The sequence below is a fragment of the Ipomoea nil genome, unplaced genomic scaffold, assembly GCF_001879475.1.
Source record: "Ipomoea nil cultivar Tokyo-kokei standard unplaced genomic scaffold, Asagao_1.1 scaffold0193, whole genome shotgun sequence".
Classification (NCBI taxonomy): Eukaryota; Viridiplantae; Streptophyta; class Magnoliopsida; order Solanales; family Convolvulaceae; genus Ipomoea; species Ipomoea nil.
In genome coordinates this window covers 1,234,916-1,258,500 of record NW_017616621.1, presented here as the reverse complement: position 1 = coordinate 1,258,500, position 23,585 = coordinate 1,234,916, and the positions used below count along the sequence as shown (strand labels likewise).

Sequence of the window (23,585 nt, the reverse complement as noted above, 5' to 3'; positions counted from 1 at the left end):
AGATTATCTTCTTGGTTGCAATTAGATGACTTTCTTTGGGCTTTGATTGGAATCTTGCACATACGCCAACCGAGTAGGATATGTCTGGTCTGCTCGCGGTTAAGTATAGTAACGATCCAATCATCCCTCGATACATCGTTTGCTCGACATCTTTTCCTTCATCATCTTTATCCAATTTTTGAGATGTGCTCATGGGAATTTTGACTGAGGATTTTCCATCTATGCCAAATTTCTTGATAAGATCTCTTGTGTACTTGGCTTGATTGATGAAAATTCCTTCTTCAAGTTGCTTGACTTGCAATCCCAAAAAGTAATTTAATTCTCCCATCATACTCATCTCGAACCTATTCTGCATGAGTTTAGAAAATTTCTCACATAAAGATTTATCAGTACTTCCAAAGATAATATCATCAACATAAATTTGTACTAATAAAATGTGATTATTTTCTTGAATTCTAAAGAGGGTTTTATCGACTAGACCTTTGGTGAATCCACAACTAATTAAGAACATTGATAAGGTGTCGTACCAAGCTCGCGGAGCTTGTTTTAACCCATACAATGCCTTCTTTAATTTGTAGACTTGATCACCAACGTCTTTTACCTCAAAACTGGGTGGTTGTTCGACGTAAACTTCTTCTTCAAGTAAGCCATTGAGAAATGCGCTCTTTACGTCCATTTGATACACAATAAAATTCTTGTGCGCTGCATATGCTAGGAATATCCGGATTGCTTCGAGTCGTGCGACGGGGGCGAATGTCTCATCAAAATCAATTCCTTCTTCTTGTGAGTACCCCTTCGCAACTAATCTTGCTTTATTCTTAACAATGACGTCGTCTTCGTTTGCTTTGTTCCTAAAGACCCATTTAGTGCCAATTACATTTTGGTGCGTTGGTCTCGGAACAAGTTTCCATACGTCGTTGCGCTTGAATTGATCTAATTCTTCTTGTATGGCATCTATCCAACTTGGATCGGCTAATGCTTCATTAATTTCTTTTGGCTCTAGTTGTGATAGAAAGCATGAGAACATTGCATCTTGTTGTTGATTCCTAGTAGATGATCGCGTTTTCACTTCGTCACTTGGATTTCCAATGACTAAGTCATGTGTGTGACTTCTTAGCCATTTTCGATTTGGTTGGAAACTTGTTGGATTCTCAGAGTTTCCTTCTTGTTGTGATTCCACTTGGTGTGACACCACTTGTTGTATATTATTGACGGGTGCTTCTTCGGGTTCAACTACTGGAGTTTCTTCTTGTGCAATTTCGGGTGCAACAGGCATGCGTGACATTTCGGGTTCCTCATTGCATATTGCCTCAAATTGGTGAATACCCATGTCACTTGATTCTTCTACTTCCTGCAACACATCATCTTCGAACAACTCATTAGAATTATTCAAATCACAATTACCTTCACCATTTTTGCCATTTTTGTCGTGATTCTCGTCGAACACAACATGAATTGATTCTTCTACCACCATTGTTAATTTGTTGAATATTCTGTACGCTTTGCTGGTGGATGAATATCCCAAAAATATTCCTTCGTTCGCACGTTCGTCAAAAGTCTTTAATTGAGACTTTCCATTAACAAGTACAAAACATTTACAACCAAATGTATGAAAATAGGTGAGATTGGGTTTTCTCCCTTTCCATAATTCATATGGTGTTTTGTTATAGGACTTGTGGATTAGACTTCGATTTTGAGTATAACACGCCGTGTTGATAGCTTCTGCCTAAAATCTCTTTGGTAGTTCGGCGGCCGTTATCATGACTCGTGCGGCTTTTTTGAGCGTTCGATTTCTTCTTTCAGCTACACCATTTTGTTGCAGCGTTCGTGCGGCAGATAATTGATGTAAAATTCCTTGTGAATTGCAATAAGATTGAATTACTCTGTTCACGAACTCTGTTCTTCGATCGGTTCGTATTGTTGCAATCTTCATGTCTTTTCGACTTGCAGTAGCTTCAATAGCTCTGGCAACTTTGATAAGACTTCATCCTTTTTCTTGATGAATATTGTCCATGTGTACCTAGAAAAATCATCAACAACAACCAAAGTATATTTCTTACCACTTATACTTATTGGGTCTACTAGACCAAATAAATCCATGTGCAGTAGACTTAAGGGTCTTGATGTTGACTCTTGAGCTTTGACTTTGAATGATGCTTTGATTTGTTTTCCTTTCTGGCATGCATCACAAATTTGATTTTTCTTGAACACAATGTTGGGTAGTCCTTCAACTAGATTATTCCTTGCAAGCTTGTTGATGGTTTTGAAATTCAAATGATTTAGCCTTCTGTGCCATTCCCAACAAACTTCATTCGAATTATTTGCCATCAAGCATACGGATTCATTCGTTGTATTCCAATCCACAACATACATGTTTTTCTTTCCTGATCCGGCTAGTACGACTTCATTCGTAGATTCGTTCTTGACTTGACATTTTCCTTTGTAAAATTCTACGAGATATCCTTTGTCGCAAAATTGACTTGTACTAAACAAGTTGAATTTTAATCCTTCGACATAAGATACGTCATCAATTCGTAGACCGTTTTTCACAATTGCGCCGGTTCCTTTTGTCATTCCATATCGATCGTTTCCACCGAAAACTACTTTTGGTCCTTCGATACTTTTGAACTCAACTAGACTAGCTTTATTGCCGGTCATATGTCGAGAGCAACCGCTATCGAAATACCAAACTTCCTGCAAGAAAGATTAATTATTTTTAGGTACCCATGCTTGATTGGGTCCTTTTGCGTTAGTAATTTTTGGCATCCAAATCCACCTAGATCCCACTGATCCAAGAATAGGTGATTTGTAACCATTATAAACATTATAATCATAACGCACTTTCGAATAATGATTCGGTGCGGGTTGGGAAGCTGATAGTTGCTTGATTCTATGAAAAAGAGCAAATCTGGACTTGGTCCATGGTTTGTCATCAAGCGACCAATCTTCTTTTGAGGGATATAATCTCCCAGCCCCAATTCTCGGAATTCTTCCCATATTCCTATGAGGTTTTATTGCACTAGACTCGTTGGTTCTCCTTTGAGATACAAATTTTTGCCTTTTAAAATTTTGTTGTCTTGCCAAAATGTCACTGTGTTGTTTCGGCCTAGCAACAACTTTCTGGGCATTAATTTTGTTTCCAACTCCTTGTCTCATTGTGCTATGTTGACTTTTTACAAATTTTACCACTGGAACTTTATTGATTAAAGTAGTAGTAGAATTAGTCAACTTTTGAGGGGTTTTAGAACATGATGGATCGTAGCCAAGTCCGGCTTTATCTCCAGCGGGTTTTTGCATGTTTACCATTTTATCCATTATTTTGGATGAATGCGTAAATGATGCAATAACTTCCCGAAGGTTATGTTCTCTAACCTCTCTAGCTTTGCACTCTTCTTGAAGTCGAATATTTTCGGCTTTCAATTTACTCATTTCATTTAGAGCATTTTGCAATTTTTGCGCCATTTCTTCCTTTTCAAGAATTAATGAATTATTGCGCTCTTTGATTTGAGTATGAGTGTCCATGACTTTTTGACAATCTTCCATGAGACTTTGAAATGATTCTTGAGTCTCGAAAGAAGTGTCAACTGAACTAAAAGAGCTAAAGGAACTAGAAGATACCTCTTCGTCGGTTTCGCGCGCCATTAAACATTCTTTATGTTCGAATGATTTTCCAACTAAGCACAGTAGCGCCGTATCTTCTTGTGAGGAATCACTTTCATCACTAGATGAATCTCCAGATTCACTTGCTTCTAGCGGATCACTTATCAACGCCTTTCGTTTGTCCTTCTTGAATCTCTTTTCCTTTAACTTGTATTCTTCATGTGAAGGGTTAGTAGCATTCGAATTTTTGCTTACCTTGGGGTGTGGACATTCTGCCATGAAATGTCCAAGCTTTCTACAATTGTAACACACGTTTGTGTTACCTTCGACCGGTTCCCTTCTTGATCTTCTATTTTCTCGAAAGAAATTTCCTTGTGGTGATCCTTTGTTCTTTCGCATGAACTTCTTGAATTTCCTAACAAATAGAGAAAATTGTTCGTCAGATAAAAAATCATTATTTCCTACTGACCTTGATGTAGACGGTTGATCGGCCATCAATGCGGATGTTCGTTCATCGCGCTCTTCTTCATTTCGTGTCTTCATCTCGAACTCGTACGCCTTGAGATCACTAAAGAGTTTATCCGTAGATTCCGTCCTTAGATCTCTATGATCTCGCATCGCTGTTACTTTCATATCCCAGTTAGAAGGTAGTCCACGCAAGACTTTGAGTGATATTTCCTTCTGGGAGATGGTTTTTCCAAGATCACTTATTTCACCAAGAATCTTGACTAAGCGTGCTTCTATGTCGGTAATACTTTCGTTAGAAAGCATTTTGAAATCTTCAAATCTTTTCATGGCGATGGTTAGCTTGTTGTCTTTTTCTTGTTCGTCGCCTTCACCGATGCTTATGAGCGTATCCCATATTTGCTTTGCCGTAGTGCACTTTCGAATCTTTGGGAATATGGTGTCATCGACCGCTTTGAATAAAATATCTTTGGCAATGTTGTCCAAATTATTTCGCCCTCTATCTTCCTTTGCCCACTCCATTTTTGGCTTTGGAATATATCGTGGAGCATCTGGATCTCGTGGAGTAGCAGTATTGGCTTCCATAATTTGGATAGGACCATTTGCGGTGACTTCCTACATTTCATCATTTAACGCAGATAAGTGCACCTGCATACGTATTTTCCAATCATCAAATTTATCAAGTGAGAAAAGCAAATTTTGAGCAAGACCATATCTCTCTTCATCTTGAAGATTTTGAGATCTATCTAGCAGTCAAAAATTGACTCAAATAGACAACCGCTCTGATACCACTTGTTGGTCCCGAATGGGTGGCGAGAACTCTAGAGGGGGGGGGGGGGGGGGCGAATAGACTTCTCTAACTTTTCAAATTCTTTTGCAAGACACACAAGGCAAATAACACTTTAATTATATCAACTCTAAGTAACAAGCATCATCAAGATAAACAACTTAGAGTGTGCAGCGGAATAGGTAGCGGTATAGTGTTATGCTTAATAGTGTGGTGCTCAAAGAGAGATTCTAAACATGCAATACGTTAGAGACACTTAATATGGTTCAAATATAATGTACGCAAAGTTTGGCTCGCATGCAAACGTGGGAACTATCAAACCCAGACAGATAGAGATACGCGATAAATCGTAATCGGGTTAGTTCGCAGTTAGAATAAGCATGCACAAAATATATGAGCAGTAAGTAAATAGAGAGAGAGATTTATAGTGGTTCAGAGGTGGTGTAATCCTCCTAGTCCACTCTTCTCCTTTTCACTTCAAGGAGGAAATTCACTATTCTTCGATCACCCAGATACAATAGTGAATTAAGTGTCCAACGACACTTCTCCGAGTGCTTCGCACAAAGCTACACTCCTCCAAGGTTTTTCGCAAGCTCCTCTTGTTACTCCGCCTTCCCGAGTACTTCGCACCAAGCTGTACTCCTACACCACGAGAACTACGCACAAAGCTACGTCCTCCAAGGGTTTTCACAAGCTCCTCTTGTTACTCTGCCCTTCACCACGAGTGCTACGCACAAAGCTACACTCAACCAGGGTTTTTCACTGTCTCTAGTTACTCCGCCCTCTTTCTACACTCAGTAGAGAATATTACAAAGAAATAAAATTTCTCTCTCACTCAGACTTGAATTCTATCGTGTATAGCTCAATATATTGCTTCTTGGCTGATATAAATATTGCTTGCTTTTCTCTTGCTTGTATATCTCAATTTTCAGCCGTGTTCGAGCCCCTATTTGTCTTCAAGTCTGCTTGGGCATTTTATAGCCAAAGAAAGCTATTTGCCCGTTGATCAACTTTCGATCTTGATCGTCCATTTTGAATTGTAGTTGATCTGATAATTTTGTCAACTTGATCTGCAATTGTAGGTAGATGTCATTTCTCCTTTTTGTCAGATGATTTGAATAAATTGCCCGTTGCCGTGTCTTGAATTTTGTAGCCTCCAAAATTTGAATAAGTTCGGCGCGGCGTTCTTGATTTTCTTCTCCTTCATAAATGCTCTGACATGTCAAGTTGATCAAATAATTTATCTGCTGATTCTTGCTTGAGTATAAAATAATTTCTCCGCAAATCAGCCTTCTTCGAGCGTCTCCGGTTCCACCGTAAAAACTTGATGTTCAGATGAACATATATCAGATATTTTCTCCTTCATGATCCTTGTAAAATAATATACTGGAACCTCTGTAAATACTTCACTGTTGTTCATGGTGAGATGCTCTGTTTCGAATTTCAAGCTTAGTCCACCATACTTGGTATGTTTCTCCATATGGTGCATGGCTTTTGTGAGACTTGTGCATTTGCCTTAGCTAGTCTCTCCCTAGCTAGTCTCCATTGGCTTCTGTGAGACTTGTGCATTTGCCTTAGCTAGTCTCTCCTTAGCTAGTCTCTATTTTAGCTAGTCTCCATACGGTTTTGTATACTTTGAGCTAGTCTCTCATACGGTTATACGGTCCAAGCTAGTCTCCCATACGATCCAAGCTAGTCTCCAATACAGTGAAGCTAGTCTCTCATACGGTGGAGTTAGTCTCTCATACGGTCCAAGCTAGTCTCCAAAGCAAGCTTAAAAGTTGCTTCACTTGAGATTCAAACTAAGGATCACTTGGCTTAGCTCACACGCGTTTCTTCCAACTCCTCTAGCATGGTTCTTAGTGATTTCTCCGCAACATAATTATGTTAAGCTATAATCCCGCTTAACATCTAAAATCAAAATATGATTTTCCAGACTTGTACATGGGTTGCATGATATAGGTGCACCATACTCCGTAGACTCAAACTGACTCAAATAGAATAAAATTGGGGACTACTTGATTTTTCAAAAATACATTTGGCTCATCAAAATTTACAATATATTCCTAACACTAGGAACAAGCATAAATGTAGGAAGCAATTCTGGGAGCGCTTGATTTTTTGTTGTAGGAAGAATTTTGCCAACCTTAAGGAACAACGAGCCACGTGAATGGATCGCCGGAGCTTTGCCGTCTGTCAAAGGCTGCTAGAACTTTGCCACTGTTGCTGGAGCTTTTCATCAGTCGAGGACCGCTGCTCTCGGAAGATTGTCGTTGAACTGTTGATGCTCGCCGGAGGTTTTTTCCTTTTTTGAATGCCGTAGGAGGTTCGTTGCTACTCTCGCCGGAGTTCCTCGCAGAAGTCACCGGAGATCGCCGGAGTTGATGAAGGCCGTCGCCGCTGGAAATCGATGCCTGAAGTCGCCTTCTTCTCATCTTTGCTTCTTCACCGTAGATGCCGCTAGAAGCTCTTCTCCTTCACTATGCCACTGGAAATTGATGGGGCGAGACCAGGAACCATGCATGTTGGAGGCTTTGCGCCGTTGACTGTCGTCGGGGACTATTTTCTTTGCCTTTGAGTTCCCGCAGGTGCTTTGTTTCTCTATTGTCGATGCCGTCAGAGGTAGATTGGAGTCTGATTCAAGGGTCCTTACCGTTGACGCTGCTGGACTTCCCGCCTGAGACCACTGCTCCGCCTTGTGGATCACGAACCGCCGCCGATCGCCGCTGCTGGAGGGTTATCGCGGAGCTCTGTTTTTGTCTTTTGCAGGTCGCATCACCGGAAAATTTTGTGTTTGCAGAAATCGCTGGAGACCATCGGAGTTGTTGAAGGTCGCCGGACTGTTAGAAGTCGATGCCCTCTGTTCATCTCTGCTTCTCTACTGCTTGGAGTTCGATGCTGCTAGACTTGCCGATTGCTGAGCCTTTCGGCGGAACTTTTCTTCTTCTTTTTTTTTTTTTTTTGAAGTTGCTGGATTTTGTTCTGATGCTGAAATCTCCGAAGCTCCTTGCTAAAGTTTGCTTGTCGTCGTCACTCTACTCGGAGAAAGCTCCATGGCTCAAATGCCCATTTTGCTTTTCGTTTTTTTTTTCAGAGGTCATCGGAGTCTTTGAAGGAGAAGGTCGCCTAGCTCTATTCCCCTCCGTGGGTGGACGTCGCTGGATATATGCTGGGTTTTTCCTCTGTCGTAGTCCTGCTAGAAGATGGAGGCTTACCAATCTAATGTGTACCGCAAGTAGGATGGTGGACTCTTGTTCTTGGAGAAATTAATGTGATAATGTCGACGGTGCAAAGATGAAGCCTAGAGTCTGAAACATTCATCTGTTCGAGATCTTCACGTGAATGCTACATTGCTACTGCTAGTTTTATGGGAAATGAAAGACACCATTAATTTCATTAGGCCCCACCTGCCATCTTTTACTCTACATCACACATAAATATATATGCACCTATAAAATATCCATACTCCAACTTTTCCTTTTTCGTTGTTTTTTCTTTTCATTTTTTTTTCATTTGTTTTTTTTTTCTTACTTCTTTCTGTTTCGTTTTTTTTTTTCAAGTTGTTTTTTTTTTTTTTTGATATCTTAATAGTAATACTAATATAATAATATAATAATGATAATAATAATAATAATAATAATAATAATAATAATAATAATAATAATAATAATAATAACATTAATTATTACCGCACTTCTTGCCGTGGTTTTTTTTTTTGAATTTGGTATAATTTTAACACAGTACAAACGGTTTAACGAGACTAAAGGGCCTGGTGATGTACAACAATCATAGCAATTAATCCACCGCCCTTAACAATTGGACCCCTAAGCACGAAAGAGAAGTTCAAAGAAATTCGTGATCGACAATTGAAATTCTTTTTACCCATGCTCAACGATAGCTCGATGCCACACAAGTTGTCGTTCCATTAGCTCGCTTTTCCATTATAGCTTTGAATTTGTATTGTTGCTTCGCTATAGCTCGTTCCTTCAAAAGGGTGCAATAATTGCTTGGATTGTTAAAGCATACTTCTCTTGCATTTTAATATCAATGGACACTAAAAAGAACCATGAAAACTACCCATATACCCTCTCCTTGGAAGATTTAAATGAGATATGAACATAGAAAATTCTGGACAGATTCGTGACTTCATTTCCCCTCGAATTTTGATCCTTCAAAAGTCATATTCAAGTTTAGATGTCTTCATAAAAATCGTAGCTCTATAAGTTAGCTTTCCAACGATACCCAGATCACCTCAATCGGACTATTATAGACCGAGATATGACCAGAATACCGAACAGTGACCGATTGTTGCGAGAATGCATGCTTTGACAATTATTTTCCATGACTTGCAATGCTTCCTAGACCTGTTCTCCTCCTTTCCATGCCAATAATTAACGTGTGCTTGAATAGAATCACTATTCTTGGACAAAGATATAAAATTTTTGTTATGACTGAACTTAGACAATAAAATTTCTAAGCTGCCTACGTACTCCCACGAAGGAGATCAAGTCAAACGTAGTTCAAACGATATATATTTTTTTAAAAGTAGAGCCATTCACAGTTTAGACTCATGTGGGCCAGGAGCGTCTATGACTTGGGCCCACCCATAGACAAGCGAGATGCATTAGCAGTTTAACCACGTGCTGCATTTTTGGTGGATCATCAAGTAGTCTCGTTTACTTAATAGAGCCAACTTGCGCATCATTTCCATCATCCAAGTTGTACATGCCCCCCGCAACCGGGATCTCATCATGTCAATTAATGTGGAATGAATACGCCACCTCATCTTGGGTTGGTGTCGCTTCATAACCTGAATCAAGGTCTTCTTCCTTTCTTTCACGGGTGCATATAATGGTCTTTGGCTGGACCTCCAAGACTTCGCTGCATGAAACATGGACATCAACTTCTCGTCTCATGCGAGAGGGAACTATTCTTCTAAGCCTTTTTGAAGACTCTATTTCAATAGAAGTGCTGGTGTGTTCTTTTAAAACTCGAGAAGCTCCGAGTCTGTCATGTATTGACTTCCTCTTAGCAGGTTTGGGATTTGACCCAAGCCTATGAAAGGCTGAACGTCGTGGTTCTACCTCGCCAATCCTATCAAAGACTGATTGCCTCTTATGGTGCTCCTCCTCATCGATAGACGTGATGCAATTACTTGCGGATCTGTTTATGAAGATTCGCACTGGTTTAGGGAGCCCATAGCCTAATCCTTTACGTTCATGCGGTCCCTGCTGATTTGACTTGCCTTTACCGCCAGCTTCTGGGATAAGCTTTCCCAACTTCTGCGACTCCTTGGGATTGTAGCCAGCTTTAGCTAGAAGTTTATAAGCATTGGGGTCGAAGCCATTAGTGCGCTTAACAGGCAACATTTCATCTATTCCATCCCGAGTATCGTTATCTTTGGTTTATTCTCCAAGAGGTTTGGCTGGGGGAGCTTTCAATGGTTCAATTCTTGTAAGCGGGAAAACAAGTTCCTTATGGAAATGAGGTTGGTCTAAGACTTGTTTGCCTTTCCACTTTGGACCGGGAGGCGTGTCAACATCTCTTTGCTCAGCCTCCTCTACAACTTGTTTCTTCAAGTAAAACTTTGCATCTGCGAAGTATGATTCTGCTTCGATGAAGGGAGTTTCATCAGCAACTACCTTTTCTATCACCCCGTCTTTTTCAAACATGATGCATTGGTGCCAGGATGAGGGGACTACTCCATTCTCATGTATCCAAGGGCGGCCCAGCAGCAAGTTGTAAGAGGTCCTTGCATCTATCACATAGCATAGTGTACTTGAGTTTAGCATTCTGATCCTGAGGTCGAGTCTGATGGTACCCAGTTCTCTTTGTCCGCCTTGATTAAATCCTTGATTCATTAAGCGGCTTTGAGAGAGCTCATCGGTGGAGATGCCAAGTTCTTTCATAGCTCGGAGTAACAGAATGTTCACATCCGATCCTTGGTCAATCAAAATCCTTTTGATTTTTTGCTCGCGGGCATAGCCTTCTACAAACAATGGATGATTATGCGGTGCACCGCCAAACAACAAATCTTCATCTTTGAAAATTATCTCTGTAGTGTAAGACGCGACTTTGCGAGTGTAGACCTCATTGCTTCCTTCAATCAAGGGGAATGAAGATTCTCCCACTTCAACATCTTCTTCATTGGTATTCAAGCAAGTTCCAAGAATGTATGTTCTACCCAGGCGAAACCCCTTCGGCATAAATTGAGCTAGGGTAACTGGTGCTCGTGGCTTGCTGGGACGTCTTTTCTTCTTCAAGTCATGGACGGGGTCCCTTGCTGACTTCTTCTCAACCCATTGCTTTATCATCTTCTTTAATGGTCTAATATGACTAATAGGATCAACTTGTGATGGTTTTAAGTACTGCACGTCAGCATGCTTTACTCTAAATGGAAGTGTGCATTTATGTTGCTTGCCCCCTGTTAACACTGAAATTGTGATAAATATTGATTATTTATCAATATCAGTATATTTGAATATATTTATGGATAATATTGTTATTATCTAATTTGTTAATTAGATAATATCAAAAGAGTTTGAGCTTATCAAAACTCTTCTATCCTACCGCTATAAATATGACATCTTATTTCTATGTAATCAGTAATCACACATCCTAAGAAAAGTGATGTAAACATCTAGAAAAATATTATTCAGGATCACAATAAAAATGTGATACTGAAAGCAGAAGTCCCTCCTCCATAATGATTAGGCCTATGCCTATTGATCCAAACCTCCATTGAAGATCAAGCCATTTGAACCCGGAGGCCCTTCAAGAAGAACAAGCTATATATACAAGCCCTTTTTTGAAGATCAACCACTTGAAACCCGGAGGCCCTTCAATGGTGGAGTGTTCAAGGCATCAAATTGAAGAATCAGAGGACATCCAGAGATCTTGTACCCACACCGCATTGATACTTGACATGTAAACAGAAATTTGAATATTAAAATATTTTATTCAATTTTCTTTGTTCACATCTCTCTAGACTCGCTTTCTTTCTCTTGAGTCTCTCTTGACTCGCTTTCTTTCTCTTGAGTCTCTCTTGACTTTATTTCTTTCTCTTGAGTCTCTCTTGACTCGCTTTCTTTCTCTTGAGTCTCTATTGACTCGATATCTTTCTCTTTTCACTCGTAGACGGCTTAGGGTTTCACCGTAGCGTGAATTGCCCCATCGGGAATGGCGTAAGTCCGACCCAATATCTCCTACTGTCTACGGAACCAATCTCGTGGTTCACGCGCTGTGGAATCAGGTATCGAACTTTCAGTGTGCACACCCCCTACCAGGATTCCAAGCCTGACGGGTAGTTTCCAACCTCGTAAAGTGGGAATACGCCGCGTTACATGTACTAGGACCGCAATGTCCATAACAATCATCCGAGAGGACACAGTCCAAATGGGTCCTCCAAAACCTCACCAATATAGATAATACATACATATATCTCTCATGCATCACTCTTATGCATGCAACAACTTTACTACTTCTCAAATGCATCAAAGAATGCTATACACATGCTCATGATCTTTGAAAATAATACTCGGGCTCACGTTGGCCCCTTATGCATTTTTTTGAAACATGACATATGTGAAATGCCAAAATGCTCTATAACATGCTTCTAAATCATGTATAAAATATCGTGAAGTATTCAAAATATAATGTCATGCTCGATTTTCAAATAGGCAACTTCACCCATTGTGCACTCGACTAGGAAATCGGCTAACGCCTGCCCTTTGATCGAAGGGCGGGGTTGGTACTCAATTCCGTATTGGGTCAGCTCTACAGCCCTTTAACGAGTCGTCCTGAGGACGTGGGGTTTCGCAGCACGCTTCCCAGGGATTGGTCCATCAGGACTCGGACGGTATGCGCCTGAAAGTAAGGTGCCAGCTTCCGTACCGTAACCACCAACGTGTACACCCCCTTTTCTAGGGGTGTGTAGCGAGTTTCGGCGCACTTCAGGGATCGGCTCACGTAATAAACCGGATGCTGGACCCGCTCTTCTTCTCGGACGAGCACCGAACTGACAGCCTTGGGTGATGTCGCCAGGTACAGGTACAAAGGTTCGCCGACCTAAGGGGTGGATATCACAGGAGGTGTAGAAAGATACCTTTTCAACTCTTCAAAGGATTCCTGGTACTCGGCGGTCCACGTGAAGCCTTCTTTCTTCTTCATGGCCTCGAAGAAAGGCAAAGTCTTGTCCGCCGCCTTGCTAAGGAATCGGCTTAGAGCGGCCAGTTGGCCGGTCAGTCTTTGTAGGTCCTTGATGGTGTTGGGGGGTTGCATATCCATGATAGCTTGGACCTTCTCGGGGTTCTGCTCAATACACCTCTTCGTTACCATGTATCCCAAAAATTTCCCTCACTGTACGGCAAAGGCGCACTTTTTGGGATTAAGCCGCAGGTTATACTTAAGCATTACCTGAAAGCACTTGGCCAGGTCTTGGGCATGACCCGACTCTTCCAGGCTTTTGACTAACATATCATCGACATACGCCGCCATAGACTTCCCCAACAAACCTTGGAATAGTCGAGCGACCATTCGGGTGTAGGTAGCCCCCGCGTTCTTGAGCCCGAAGGGCATCACCTGGTAGCAGTACACACCGTCAGGGGTGATAAAGGCTGTTTTTTCCTCATCAACTTTGTGCATGTAAATCTGATGATAGCCTCGGAAGGCATCCATAAAGTTCAACAGGGCCGACCCTGCGGTCTCGTCGACCAGCTGGTCGATCCTAGGTAGAGGAAAAGGATCTTTCGGACATGCCTTATTGAGATCGATGTAATCCACGCACATTCTCCAAGCAGTCGGCTTTGGCACTAGCACCACGTTGGCCAACCAATCTGGATACTTTACCTCTTGGATGTGACCGGCGGCCAACAACGTGCTGACTTCCTTTTTCACGAACTCTCTTCGGTCGCTGGCTAGGTATCGCTTTTTCTGGATCACGGGCCGGTGGCCGGGATCTATCGCGAGTCGGTTGAGAGATGATGGAACGGTCCACTCCTGGCATATCTTCCGGCCCCCAGGCGAAGACTAGATGATTCTCTCGGAGCACGCGTATAATTTCTGCCCGCACTTCCTCCCCGAGGCCGACTCCGATTCTTACTCGCCTCTCCGGTCGGACCAGATCGATTTCTATTTCTTCTAATTCCACGGCCGGTTCAGGACGGGGCATCATTGTCTTCTTCGTGGTCCGCTCAGAGATTTCATGCACTCTTATTTCTCACTTTTCCATTCCTCGGTAGGCCTGCAAATAACACTCGCGGGCGACTCTTTGGTCACAACGTGCTATGCCCACTCCAGTCGGCGGCGTGTGAAACTTCATACACAAATGCTCGATGGAGATCAACGCCCCCAAGTCCTCCAGGCCGGGTCGTCCGAGAATGGCGTTGTGGGAGCAGGCTAAATCAACCACGATAAACTTCATATCCAACTTTTATACATTGGGATAACTGCCGACCTCGACTGGCAAGGTAATGGACCCTTCAGCCTCTATAGAGTCTCCCGTGAAGCCAGCCGGGGCGTCTTAACTGGGGACAACTGCTCCCGTGCTAGGCCCATCTTGGTGAAGATCTCCAGATACAAGATGTTGACGCTGCTCCCGGTGTCCACCAGGATTCGTCGAACCACGGGTGGAGGCCCACTCGTGGCCCCACCCGCGGGGTACAATGTGGATGTTGCCTGGGGATTTGTTCCCCGTGATTCTTTTGACTCGGTAATTGATGTTTGACCTCCCGATGTTGTTTTATTGGGCTTTTTGAGTGTCTTCTTGATGTTTCGTACGTCTAGAACGGTATGTTAGGAATCCATGTAGGATTTGGAGTCTTGAATCGTGCTAAGTGTTCAACTTTGTGATTCGTTGGACCATGATGAGTCTTGTATGTTCTACGGAACTATGTTTTGTTTACCCGTTTGATAAGCATGCTAGTTTGAATGTGTGAATGTCTATTTTTTTCTGATGAGTATGTCGAGTGGTATTCTACTTTGTGATCAGTAGAATACGCCTCGAGTTGTATTTGTTTACTGTTGTTGTTCTTGTCTTGTTGTTGTCGTGGGATGTTGATTTCCCTTGTTTCCTTTGAGAGTGAAAAAGAGTCTTTGCAGTTGATTTCTCTCTATGACGTTTGAACTGATATATACTGTATTCCGTTTCGAAAATGGTTTTGTTTTATACTATCTATATATGCTATTTAACACGTATTGATGGGTTACCAACAATGTTCGCTAACCGGACGTCGTCCCCTTTCTCTATGTTGCTTTACAGGTCTTGAGTAGCCTTTGGAGTGCACGCTAGCTGTTGTTAGATAGTGTAGCTCCCTTTTGACTGTTTAGTTAGTGTTTTGGGCCTGTGAGCCATGGTCTGTATGGATATGATTAGTAATTTTGTTTAGACTAGCATTTGCATCCGCATTGAGGTGGATGTGGCATATCACTTCCCGTTTTTCCCGTTATTAAGTAAAGTCTTCCGCTGATGTTTAAGTTTATGCTACATGTTAGTTACCTTGCCTTATGAATTTAAGTTTTTAAATTGTCGTGAAAATCGGGGATGTTACAGACGGGGAGTATAGTCCCGCCCCGTTGCCATCCCTAGGAGGATCATAACGATTATAACAAGCCAAAGCTGAGTGCCCCGTATGACCATAGATCTGAAAGACCGGCGGTCCGCCATTACCGTCGCGTCCATGCTGTCCACAACGGCCAGATTGTGACCTGCTGCCGCCACCTCCACGCTGGCCACCGCGGCTTCCACAGCGAGTCTGCCCGCCTCGCTGGACGGCGAAGGCTACTGGTGGAGCTCCAGGGGCCGTACCACGGATGAACTCCTGAGCACCAAGAAAGTCGACCAGCTCGCCTAGGGGAGAAAATTTCAATTTTGGTCCACTGACTATTGGAGTTGTGTTAATTCATAATTGCAACACTTGACTTTCAAAAATATTAATTTAGTACCTTGACTATGCAATTTTTATCAATTTTGGTCACGCCGCCCAAATTGCCGGCCAAATCTCATCGGAAAAAATTTAATAAGTCAAATAATGAGGGTATTTTAGTCATTTTACTCATCTTTTCTTTCTTTTCCTGTGAGCTTTTCCATTTCCGGCGACGATTTTAATTTTCTTCTCCTTTATTCTATAGAAAGTGAAATTCAGATGGATGTACTTCCACTAAGCCAATTCAAGCACATATTTCGATCCCTCCATCTACTCGTAGTCGTCAAGGCAGCAGCTGTACATGAAGAACTTCTCCATGGTGCGACCGCACTCGACACAAGCCACGGTCTCCGGGAAGTGTCCGACGGCGGCCGGGCACAACCATGCGAGTGCAGTGGTGCTTAGTGTGGAGCCCACGGAGCTTCCTGTCCAGCTCCGGAATAAACGCGGTCATGTTGGTGACTTCGTGCTTCCAGTTTTCGAAGTTCCTGAGGACTTGCATCACGTTTTTGCCTTCCCCTTTGGTCATCTCCTCCAGCCCTCGGCTGAAAACCACCCAATCGCGGTTGCTTCCGTCGTAGCTAAGGATAGCCTTGACTTCCTGAAGATGGAGAAGAAAATTAAAATCGTCGCCGGAAATGGAGAAGCTCACCGGAGAATAAAGAAAAGATGAGTAAAATGACTAAAATACCCTCATTATTTGACTTATTAAAATTTTCCAGTGAGATTTGGTCGGCAATTTGGCCGGCGTGACCAAAATTGATAAAAATTGCATAGTCAAGGTACTAAATTAACATTTTTGAAAGTCAAGTGTTGCAATTAACACAACTCCAATAGTCAGTGGACCAAAATTAAAATTTTCTCCGCCTAGGGTTACGGTACCGCGAACAGAGAGAGAAGCGGTTAGATTTTGAAACTCTGGCCATAAACCCCGAAACACATAAAGATTCATCTCGTCTAACCCGACCAGCCTACCAGCCAAAGAAAAATCCTCCAAAATAACACGAGCACGGCCAATATAGTCAGCAACCGTGGAATCTCCCTGGCTCAGAGACTGGAGTTGGCCAAGGAGATTTAATGAGCGGGTGCGAGATGCAGAAGCCAAAGACTGTTCAATTGACTCCCAAACCTCTCGTGACGTACGACGTCCAACGGCGAGGTGCATAACTTCTTCATTGAGAGAAGAGTTCAACATAGACATAAGAGCCCGATCATGCCGAAACCACGTGGCATGCTTGGGATTTGGGGCCGGCGAGGCACCGTCGACGGCGGGGAGGAAGGACGCCGGACTGAGATGAGATCCATCTACAAATGGCATGAGACCATGCCCATCAAGAAACGGAATGACTTGAGTTCTCCAAAATAGATAATTTTTATGGGTAAGCTTAATACTGATAAAGTGATAAGCAGTAGAAAGCGAAGAAACAACAGAGCTAGCAGAAGACATGATAGCTGCATTAGAAACGGTCCGTTTGGAGGAGTTAACAGATTCGTCAGCCATTGGAATAGAGGAAAAATCCCTAGCTTAACTGATACCATATGAGAACTATAGGAAACTGTATATTATGAACTGTAAATACAATATACATGTAAGGGGAATATATATACAAGAGGAATCATATGGAAACTAGAATAGAGAGTCATACTATGACTCAAATACAAGAATCCTAATACTAGTCTTAATAGCGAAAGCTTTTGCAAAAAAAATCACCCCCATATCAGTGTTGAACTTGAGCATGAGTTCTTCACTGTACCAAAAACTTGGAAAGATCTACTAGTAGGGATACTCTGATAACCCATATGGGCTGTTAGGTATCACATGGGCTGACAGCCCATATATGTATAAGAGAAAATTAATTTTTTTTGGATGTATTATACAACTTCGATTATAAATATGCCCATTTGCATTCGTAAATTTAAACAGAGCATATTGTATCCCTTAATTACATATTTTATTTATCTCATTTCCAATATGGCAACTTCGTTTTTTTTTTTTCAACTTTCTAAAATTTCAAAGTTTTTATCACCGTGTTATGGAAGTGATAGCAATGTTAATGACTTTCAATTAAATCTCGCGAATGTATTTTCAATCCAAGAGATGGAAATGCTGATTCATTAGGAAGAGGAAGCGACCGTGGTTCTGGTGGCGGGTATCCTTGCAGTGTACTTGGAGCGACCACGGTTGGGTTCCGGATCAGATTTCTCTTGGTGACTTGTCATTGGGTTGCACCTTTGGGCTTGGTTGCTCCCTTCCTGTTCATTGTGTTTCTTTCCTCGGAGGTGTAAATAATCTTCAGGGAAGGACAATATCAAAAAGGGGAGGTTGGTGGCCGAACTTTATGCAAATCGGACTAGGGTTGCACTCGTGTGAGGCATGAGTTTGGCTCTAGGGAATTCAAAGTCTAATCCTTCAGACTTCCTATTTTCTTGACAGTTTGCTCGTGCAAGGCATCAAGCGGATGTGCCCGATCAGTTTGCATAAATATATTTGGATTTGAGTTCGAAGACCGGCTCACGTTTTATAGTAAAAACATAAAAAGAAATACGGCACTCGGATTCATATTTTTTCGTTTATTTATCTTATTCCATTTAGAGCTTTTGCTCAAAAAATTGATGTATCGTACATTTGTAATTTCCGAAAATGAAAAGTGTAATCATATACATTTATATAATTATCAAGTTTTGACTTCTGAGTTTTTGTACTACATGAATTATTTATTCACAAATATTATGTTTAAATACCTGTATATCATAATGAAATGTCATATCGAAATTACATGCGCATTGAAAAATATAACCACAAATTACAAGCAAAATTTGTAATTCGTGACTAAATGTTGTCTTATCTTTACCTTTATATAGTTTGATATACAACAAACATCTCTGAGTTTCTTATTTTATTTTGAATATTGTTCTCAAATTCAACTTCATATTGTCTGGTTAAATACACAAATATTTCTTGTTCTCAAAGTGCTTGGTTGTGGACTTTTGGGTAACGAGACGCATATCTGACTTGCGTATAGTTGAAAATGCAAGTCCGCCGACATGCGTAAATTACCCCGCATTTTTCATGCGGTTGATAAATAGAACACTCAAAAGACCCCATTTATTTTGATTTAGAAAGAACCTGCCGCTGTAATTAGTGAAAGGAGTGAAAAACTGACATGCGTGAAGGAACGCTGGACTCCGGCAAGAATATTCGCATTTGAGAGATGCTTTTCTCGTATTATATGAGAAACACATTTTCCTACTGCGGATTGTGGTCGTCGGACATCGAGATCCGTATTTGAAAAATACGTTTTCACATAATATACTAGAATCCCGTTTTCAAAATGTAAATAAAGCCCCTTAGCAAAATACGTAAGCCGCATTTAGTGTTTATACGTCAAATGCATTTTCCAAATACAATTGCTTCCAAAAATAAAAAACTTCCATTCGAGTTTGGGAAATGCGTTTCTCAGTACAACCGCACTTCCCAAACTCAATTTTCACATGACTATCCATAAATAGTCAACGTCCTGGCGGGTGTAAAGGGTGGTATGGGCAGAAGATGCATAAAATAGGAAAAGTAATAAGACTTACAAATTCCTTTCAAGCTAAGAATTGAAGAAACAAACCAAGAGAGAGATCAGATTAGATGGCTTGTGTTGCTTTAACTTCTCTCATTTCCACCATTGAGCTTGAATTTCTGAAACCCACCTCGAGGGTGAGGGAGTCTCTCCGTGATGGAGCACCAATCAAGTCTTTGTTTGCAACCTTTTCTTCTTGGAAAGTCATTCTCCAGAAGGAATCCAGTGATGCATTGAAAGATTTGGAATTCCAAATCAGAGACTTTGCCCTCAAAGTTGAAGATGACATCGAAATACAACTTAGCAACTTTCTTCTAGCCAAAGACACGGAGCATGAGGAAGAAGCTTCCCAGGAACTCTGTCAAACCTTGCAAGAAGCTGCCGAAATTGCGGCAGAGATTTCCGACAAAGAGGAACTGCGTGAGAGAGAGAGGGAGGTGACTTGTAATGCTTTAACTTCTGTCATCTCAACCATTCATCTTCCATATCTACAAGAACACCTTTTGGAGAGACGGTCTCTCCATGATCGATCACAAATCATATCTTTCCTTGCAAACCTTTCTTCTTTCCAAGCCTTTCTCCAGAAGAAGAAGAAACCCAGTGGTGATGATGGTGGTGCACTCAGAGATTTGGAAATCAAAATCAGAGACTTTGCACTCGAAACAGAAGATGCCATCGTGTATCGAGAAAATGATCCCCATCAACTCGGTCAAACTTTGCGTGAAGCTGCAAAAAATGCAACAGATCTGTTGAAGATTCTAACCGGGGAAAGAGTGTCGTATGTAAGTGATAGAGAGATGGCTAGTGCTGCTTTAACTATTCTCATTGCAAAATTTAAGTATTACTATTTGCAAACCTACCCACCAGTGTATGTTCGTGATAAAGCAACAATGATATATTTCTTAGCAAACCTTTATTCTCTGCAAGTCTGCTTAATGCAGATGAAATCCAATGATGGTGCTGCAATCATAATCAGAAGCTTTACACTCAAAGCTGTAAATGACATCGAAATACAGCTAAAAACATTAGTTGTAGGGAAACCTGCTGAGCGTGAAAGAAAAGCTTCCCAGAGACTCCATCAAACCTTGCAAGAAGCAGCTGAAATTGCAGCAAAGTTGTTGAAGATTATCCACGAAGAAGAACAGCATGAGAGAAATAGGGTGATGACTTGTGGAATCAAATCCACTTTATTGGAACATTCTTCTCTGCAAGTCTTTCTGAGATTAAATACTTTCATGACAAAATTTTATTATGACTTTTTGCATTCCACCCCTATAGTGCCTCTTGATGATGAAGCAGCAATGATATCTTTCTTCCAAAACCTTTCTTCTTTGCAAGACTACTTGCTACAGAAGGAGTCTAGTGGTGGTGGTGGTGGTGCTACAATCAATGATTTGGAAACTGAAATCATATGCTTTGTAATCAAGGTAGCAGATGACATTGAAACACAAGTACAAAATTTAGTTCAGGCCAAGCATGACACTGAATATCAAGAACAAGCTTCCCAGCTAAATCAAACCTTGCAAGAAGCAGCTGAAACTGTAGCAGAGTTGTTAATGAGTATCAACAGTGAAAAAGAGTGTAAAACTGAGGTAGAGATAGCTTGTGTTGCTTTAAGTAGTCTCATGGGAACAATTGAAGAGTTTCTATATGCTGAAGTAGAAACGAAATCTTTCCTGAAGTCTCCTCATGATAAAGCAGGAATCAAATCTAATTTATTGGGAAAGCTCTTTTCTTTGCAAGTCTTTCTGCAGAAGGAATCAAATGGTGGAGGTGCTACAATGAAATATTTGGAAACTAAAATCAAAGACTTTACACTCAAAGCTAAAGATGACATCAAAATACAACTGTACAATTTTCTTCAGGCCAAAGACACAGAGTATGAAGAAAAAGTTTCCCAGGAACTCCATCACACCATGCAAGAAGCAGCAGAAAGCGCAGCAGAGTTGTTGATGATAATCAACAGTAGAAGCAATGAAGTTGATGACACAAATGAAACTCAACCTTCCAATACTTGGTTAAAACATGCCTCCAGGTCTGCGAATGTTGAGTCTGATGGATCCTCGCATGGCCTTCTAATGCATGGGGGCAGAATGGTTGGTCGTCACCATGATTGTAGAGTGATAAAGGACCAACTATTTAGTTCTGAAGAACTAAAGGTAATCTCAATTGTTGGAATGGTGGGTATTGGAAAGACTACTGTAGCAAAAAATGTCTATGAAGATCCATCAGTTGCATCACATTTTGATGTAAGAGGTTGGGTTACTATACCTCAAGACTACGATAAGAGCCGAATGCTAAGCGACCTTCTTCAGTCAATTACGCCAGCAGAGCGAAATGTAATTAAAAAGAGAGGCACTCCAGATGAACTAGAAATGCAGGTACGTGAATGCTTACGTCGTTGGAGGTATTTAATTGTTTTGGACAACATTTTAAGCAAGCAAGCTTGGACTGACATCATACAGTGCCTTCCTGATTACTATCGTGGAAGTTGCATATTACTAACCACTAGTCACCTCAACCGATATAACTACCGACACAAGTATATCCATAACATGACTTTGCTAGATCCAAAAGAAAGCTGGGAACTATTTTGTAATATCCTTTCTATTGAAGAGCACTTGGCCCCTAAGTTTGAAAAAATTAGGAACCGTGTTGTGGAGAAATGTGATGGATTACCACAATTAATTGTTGAAGTTGCAAAGCGTTTATCTAAATGCAACAACATACAACAAGGGTGGAAAAAGATTGAAAAGGAATTAGAGTCATTGGGACTTCTAGATCGCAATGCACTTAGTGTTAGTTACAATATGTTGCCACATCATTTGAAAGTTTGCTTTCTATACTTTGGAGTCTTCCCAAAACGTAAAAAAATTCTGGTTAAAATGCTTATAAGGTTGTGGATTGCTGAGGGATTTGTGGAGCCATTGAAACATGAGTTAGAAGATCAAGCTTATGAGTACTTACAAGAGCTTATTGATAGAAGCCTTCTCTTAATTGAAGATCGAAGTTGTAACGGCAAAATCAAGACTTGTAGAACGCACAGTGCCTTACATAGCTTCTGCGTAGGAGAAGCTCAGAAAGGAGGTATTTTATGTGCAGTAAATACTCAACAACATTCAGGATTGCCAATAAAAGCATTCGCAAATTCCTGTCGTTGGCTAAGTTTTTACTCCCACAGTTTTGACTATTATGTGCTCTTTGGTATAAACATCCCTCGCTCCATTTTCTTCTTTCATGAAAATCTTGAAATGTTTGTTCCTCCTAAGCTGTTGAGAGTTTTGGCTTTTGATACTTCTTTATCACTTCAAAGAGTGCCAGTGCAGTTAGGAGGTTTAGTTTTTCTGAGATACCTATCCATAACGCAATGGTTTGAGGATCTGGATCATGTAGTGTCAAATAATCCAAATTTAGAGACACTTGTTGTTTCCGGTAATGGAGCACCAACAGTCCATTTGCCATCTAGTATTTGGAAACCACCAAACTTAAGGCATCTCGAACTTGGCAATTCATATATGGTAGATCCTCCAAGTGCAAATAAAACGAATTTACAAACATTATCTTGGGTGTTGAGACCACTTCATTGCAGAAGACAGCTGTACAGCAAGTTCCCTAAGATAAAAAATCTGAAAATTTTGCTGAAGGATGACATAGAGCCCAGTCACATTGGAGGATGTTGCAGCAATCCTATTATTTTGGATCATTTTGACTATTTGAAAGCGGTTGAGAAGCTTAGCATTTCAGTTTCTATTGGTTGCAATGCAGCCCTTCCAGAACAGTGTATGTATCCTTCAGGACTGAAGAAGTTGAAGTTGAGTGGGACTAATATTTCTGAGAGGGATTTAAATGTAATTGCCATGCTACCCCAGCTTAAGGTGCTCAAGTTGGAAAATGCCTTCCATGGAACAGTATGGGAAGTAGCTGAAGGAGGATTTCGTCAATTAATATTCTTGCTCCTTGAAGCTAAAGAACTCAAGCAGTTGGTAGCTAACTTCCGTGATCACTTTAGGGAGCTGCGACGCTTAGTCTTAAGATCTTGTAATTGTTTGGAACAGATGCCAAAGGATTTTACAGGTAAGTTGGAGTCAATTGAGTTGAAGGGGTGTCACTCTTCCCTTGTTGCTTCTGCCATGCAGTTACAACAGAAGAGAAGATCCAAGGATCTTGAGGTTAGAAGCTAAAGCAGTTTCATTCTTAATTTTTATTTCTTTCTATTCAATGCTGATTATATTTATTTTATTT

The 23,585-nt window shown here is 41.1% G+C and overlaps 1 protein-coding gene across 1 annotated transcript in view; it reads left to right on the top strand.

The window, feature by feature from the left end:
• Positions 1 to 19,397: 19,397 nt before the first annotated feature.
• LOC109188368 (putative late blight resistance protein homolog R1A-4) overlaps positions 19,398 to 23,585 on the top strand; it is a 98,457-nt gene continuing 94,269 nt past the window's right edge. The window contains exons 1-2 of the mRNA XM_019339017.1: positions 19,398 to 19,501; positions 19,865 to 23,512. Of these exons, the coding sequence (XP_019194562.1) occupies positions 19,412 to 19,501; positions 19,865 to 23,512 (3,738 nt within the window). The 5' untranslated portion in view covers positions 19,398 to 19,411. The remainder of the gene's footprint in view (positions 19,502 to 19,864; positions 23,513 to 23,585) is intronic.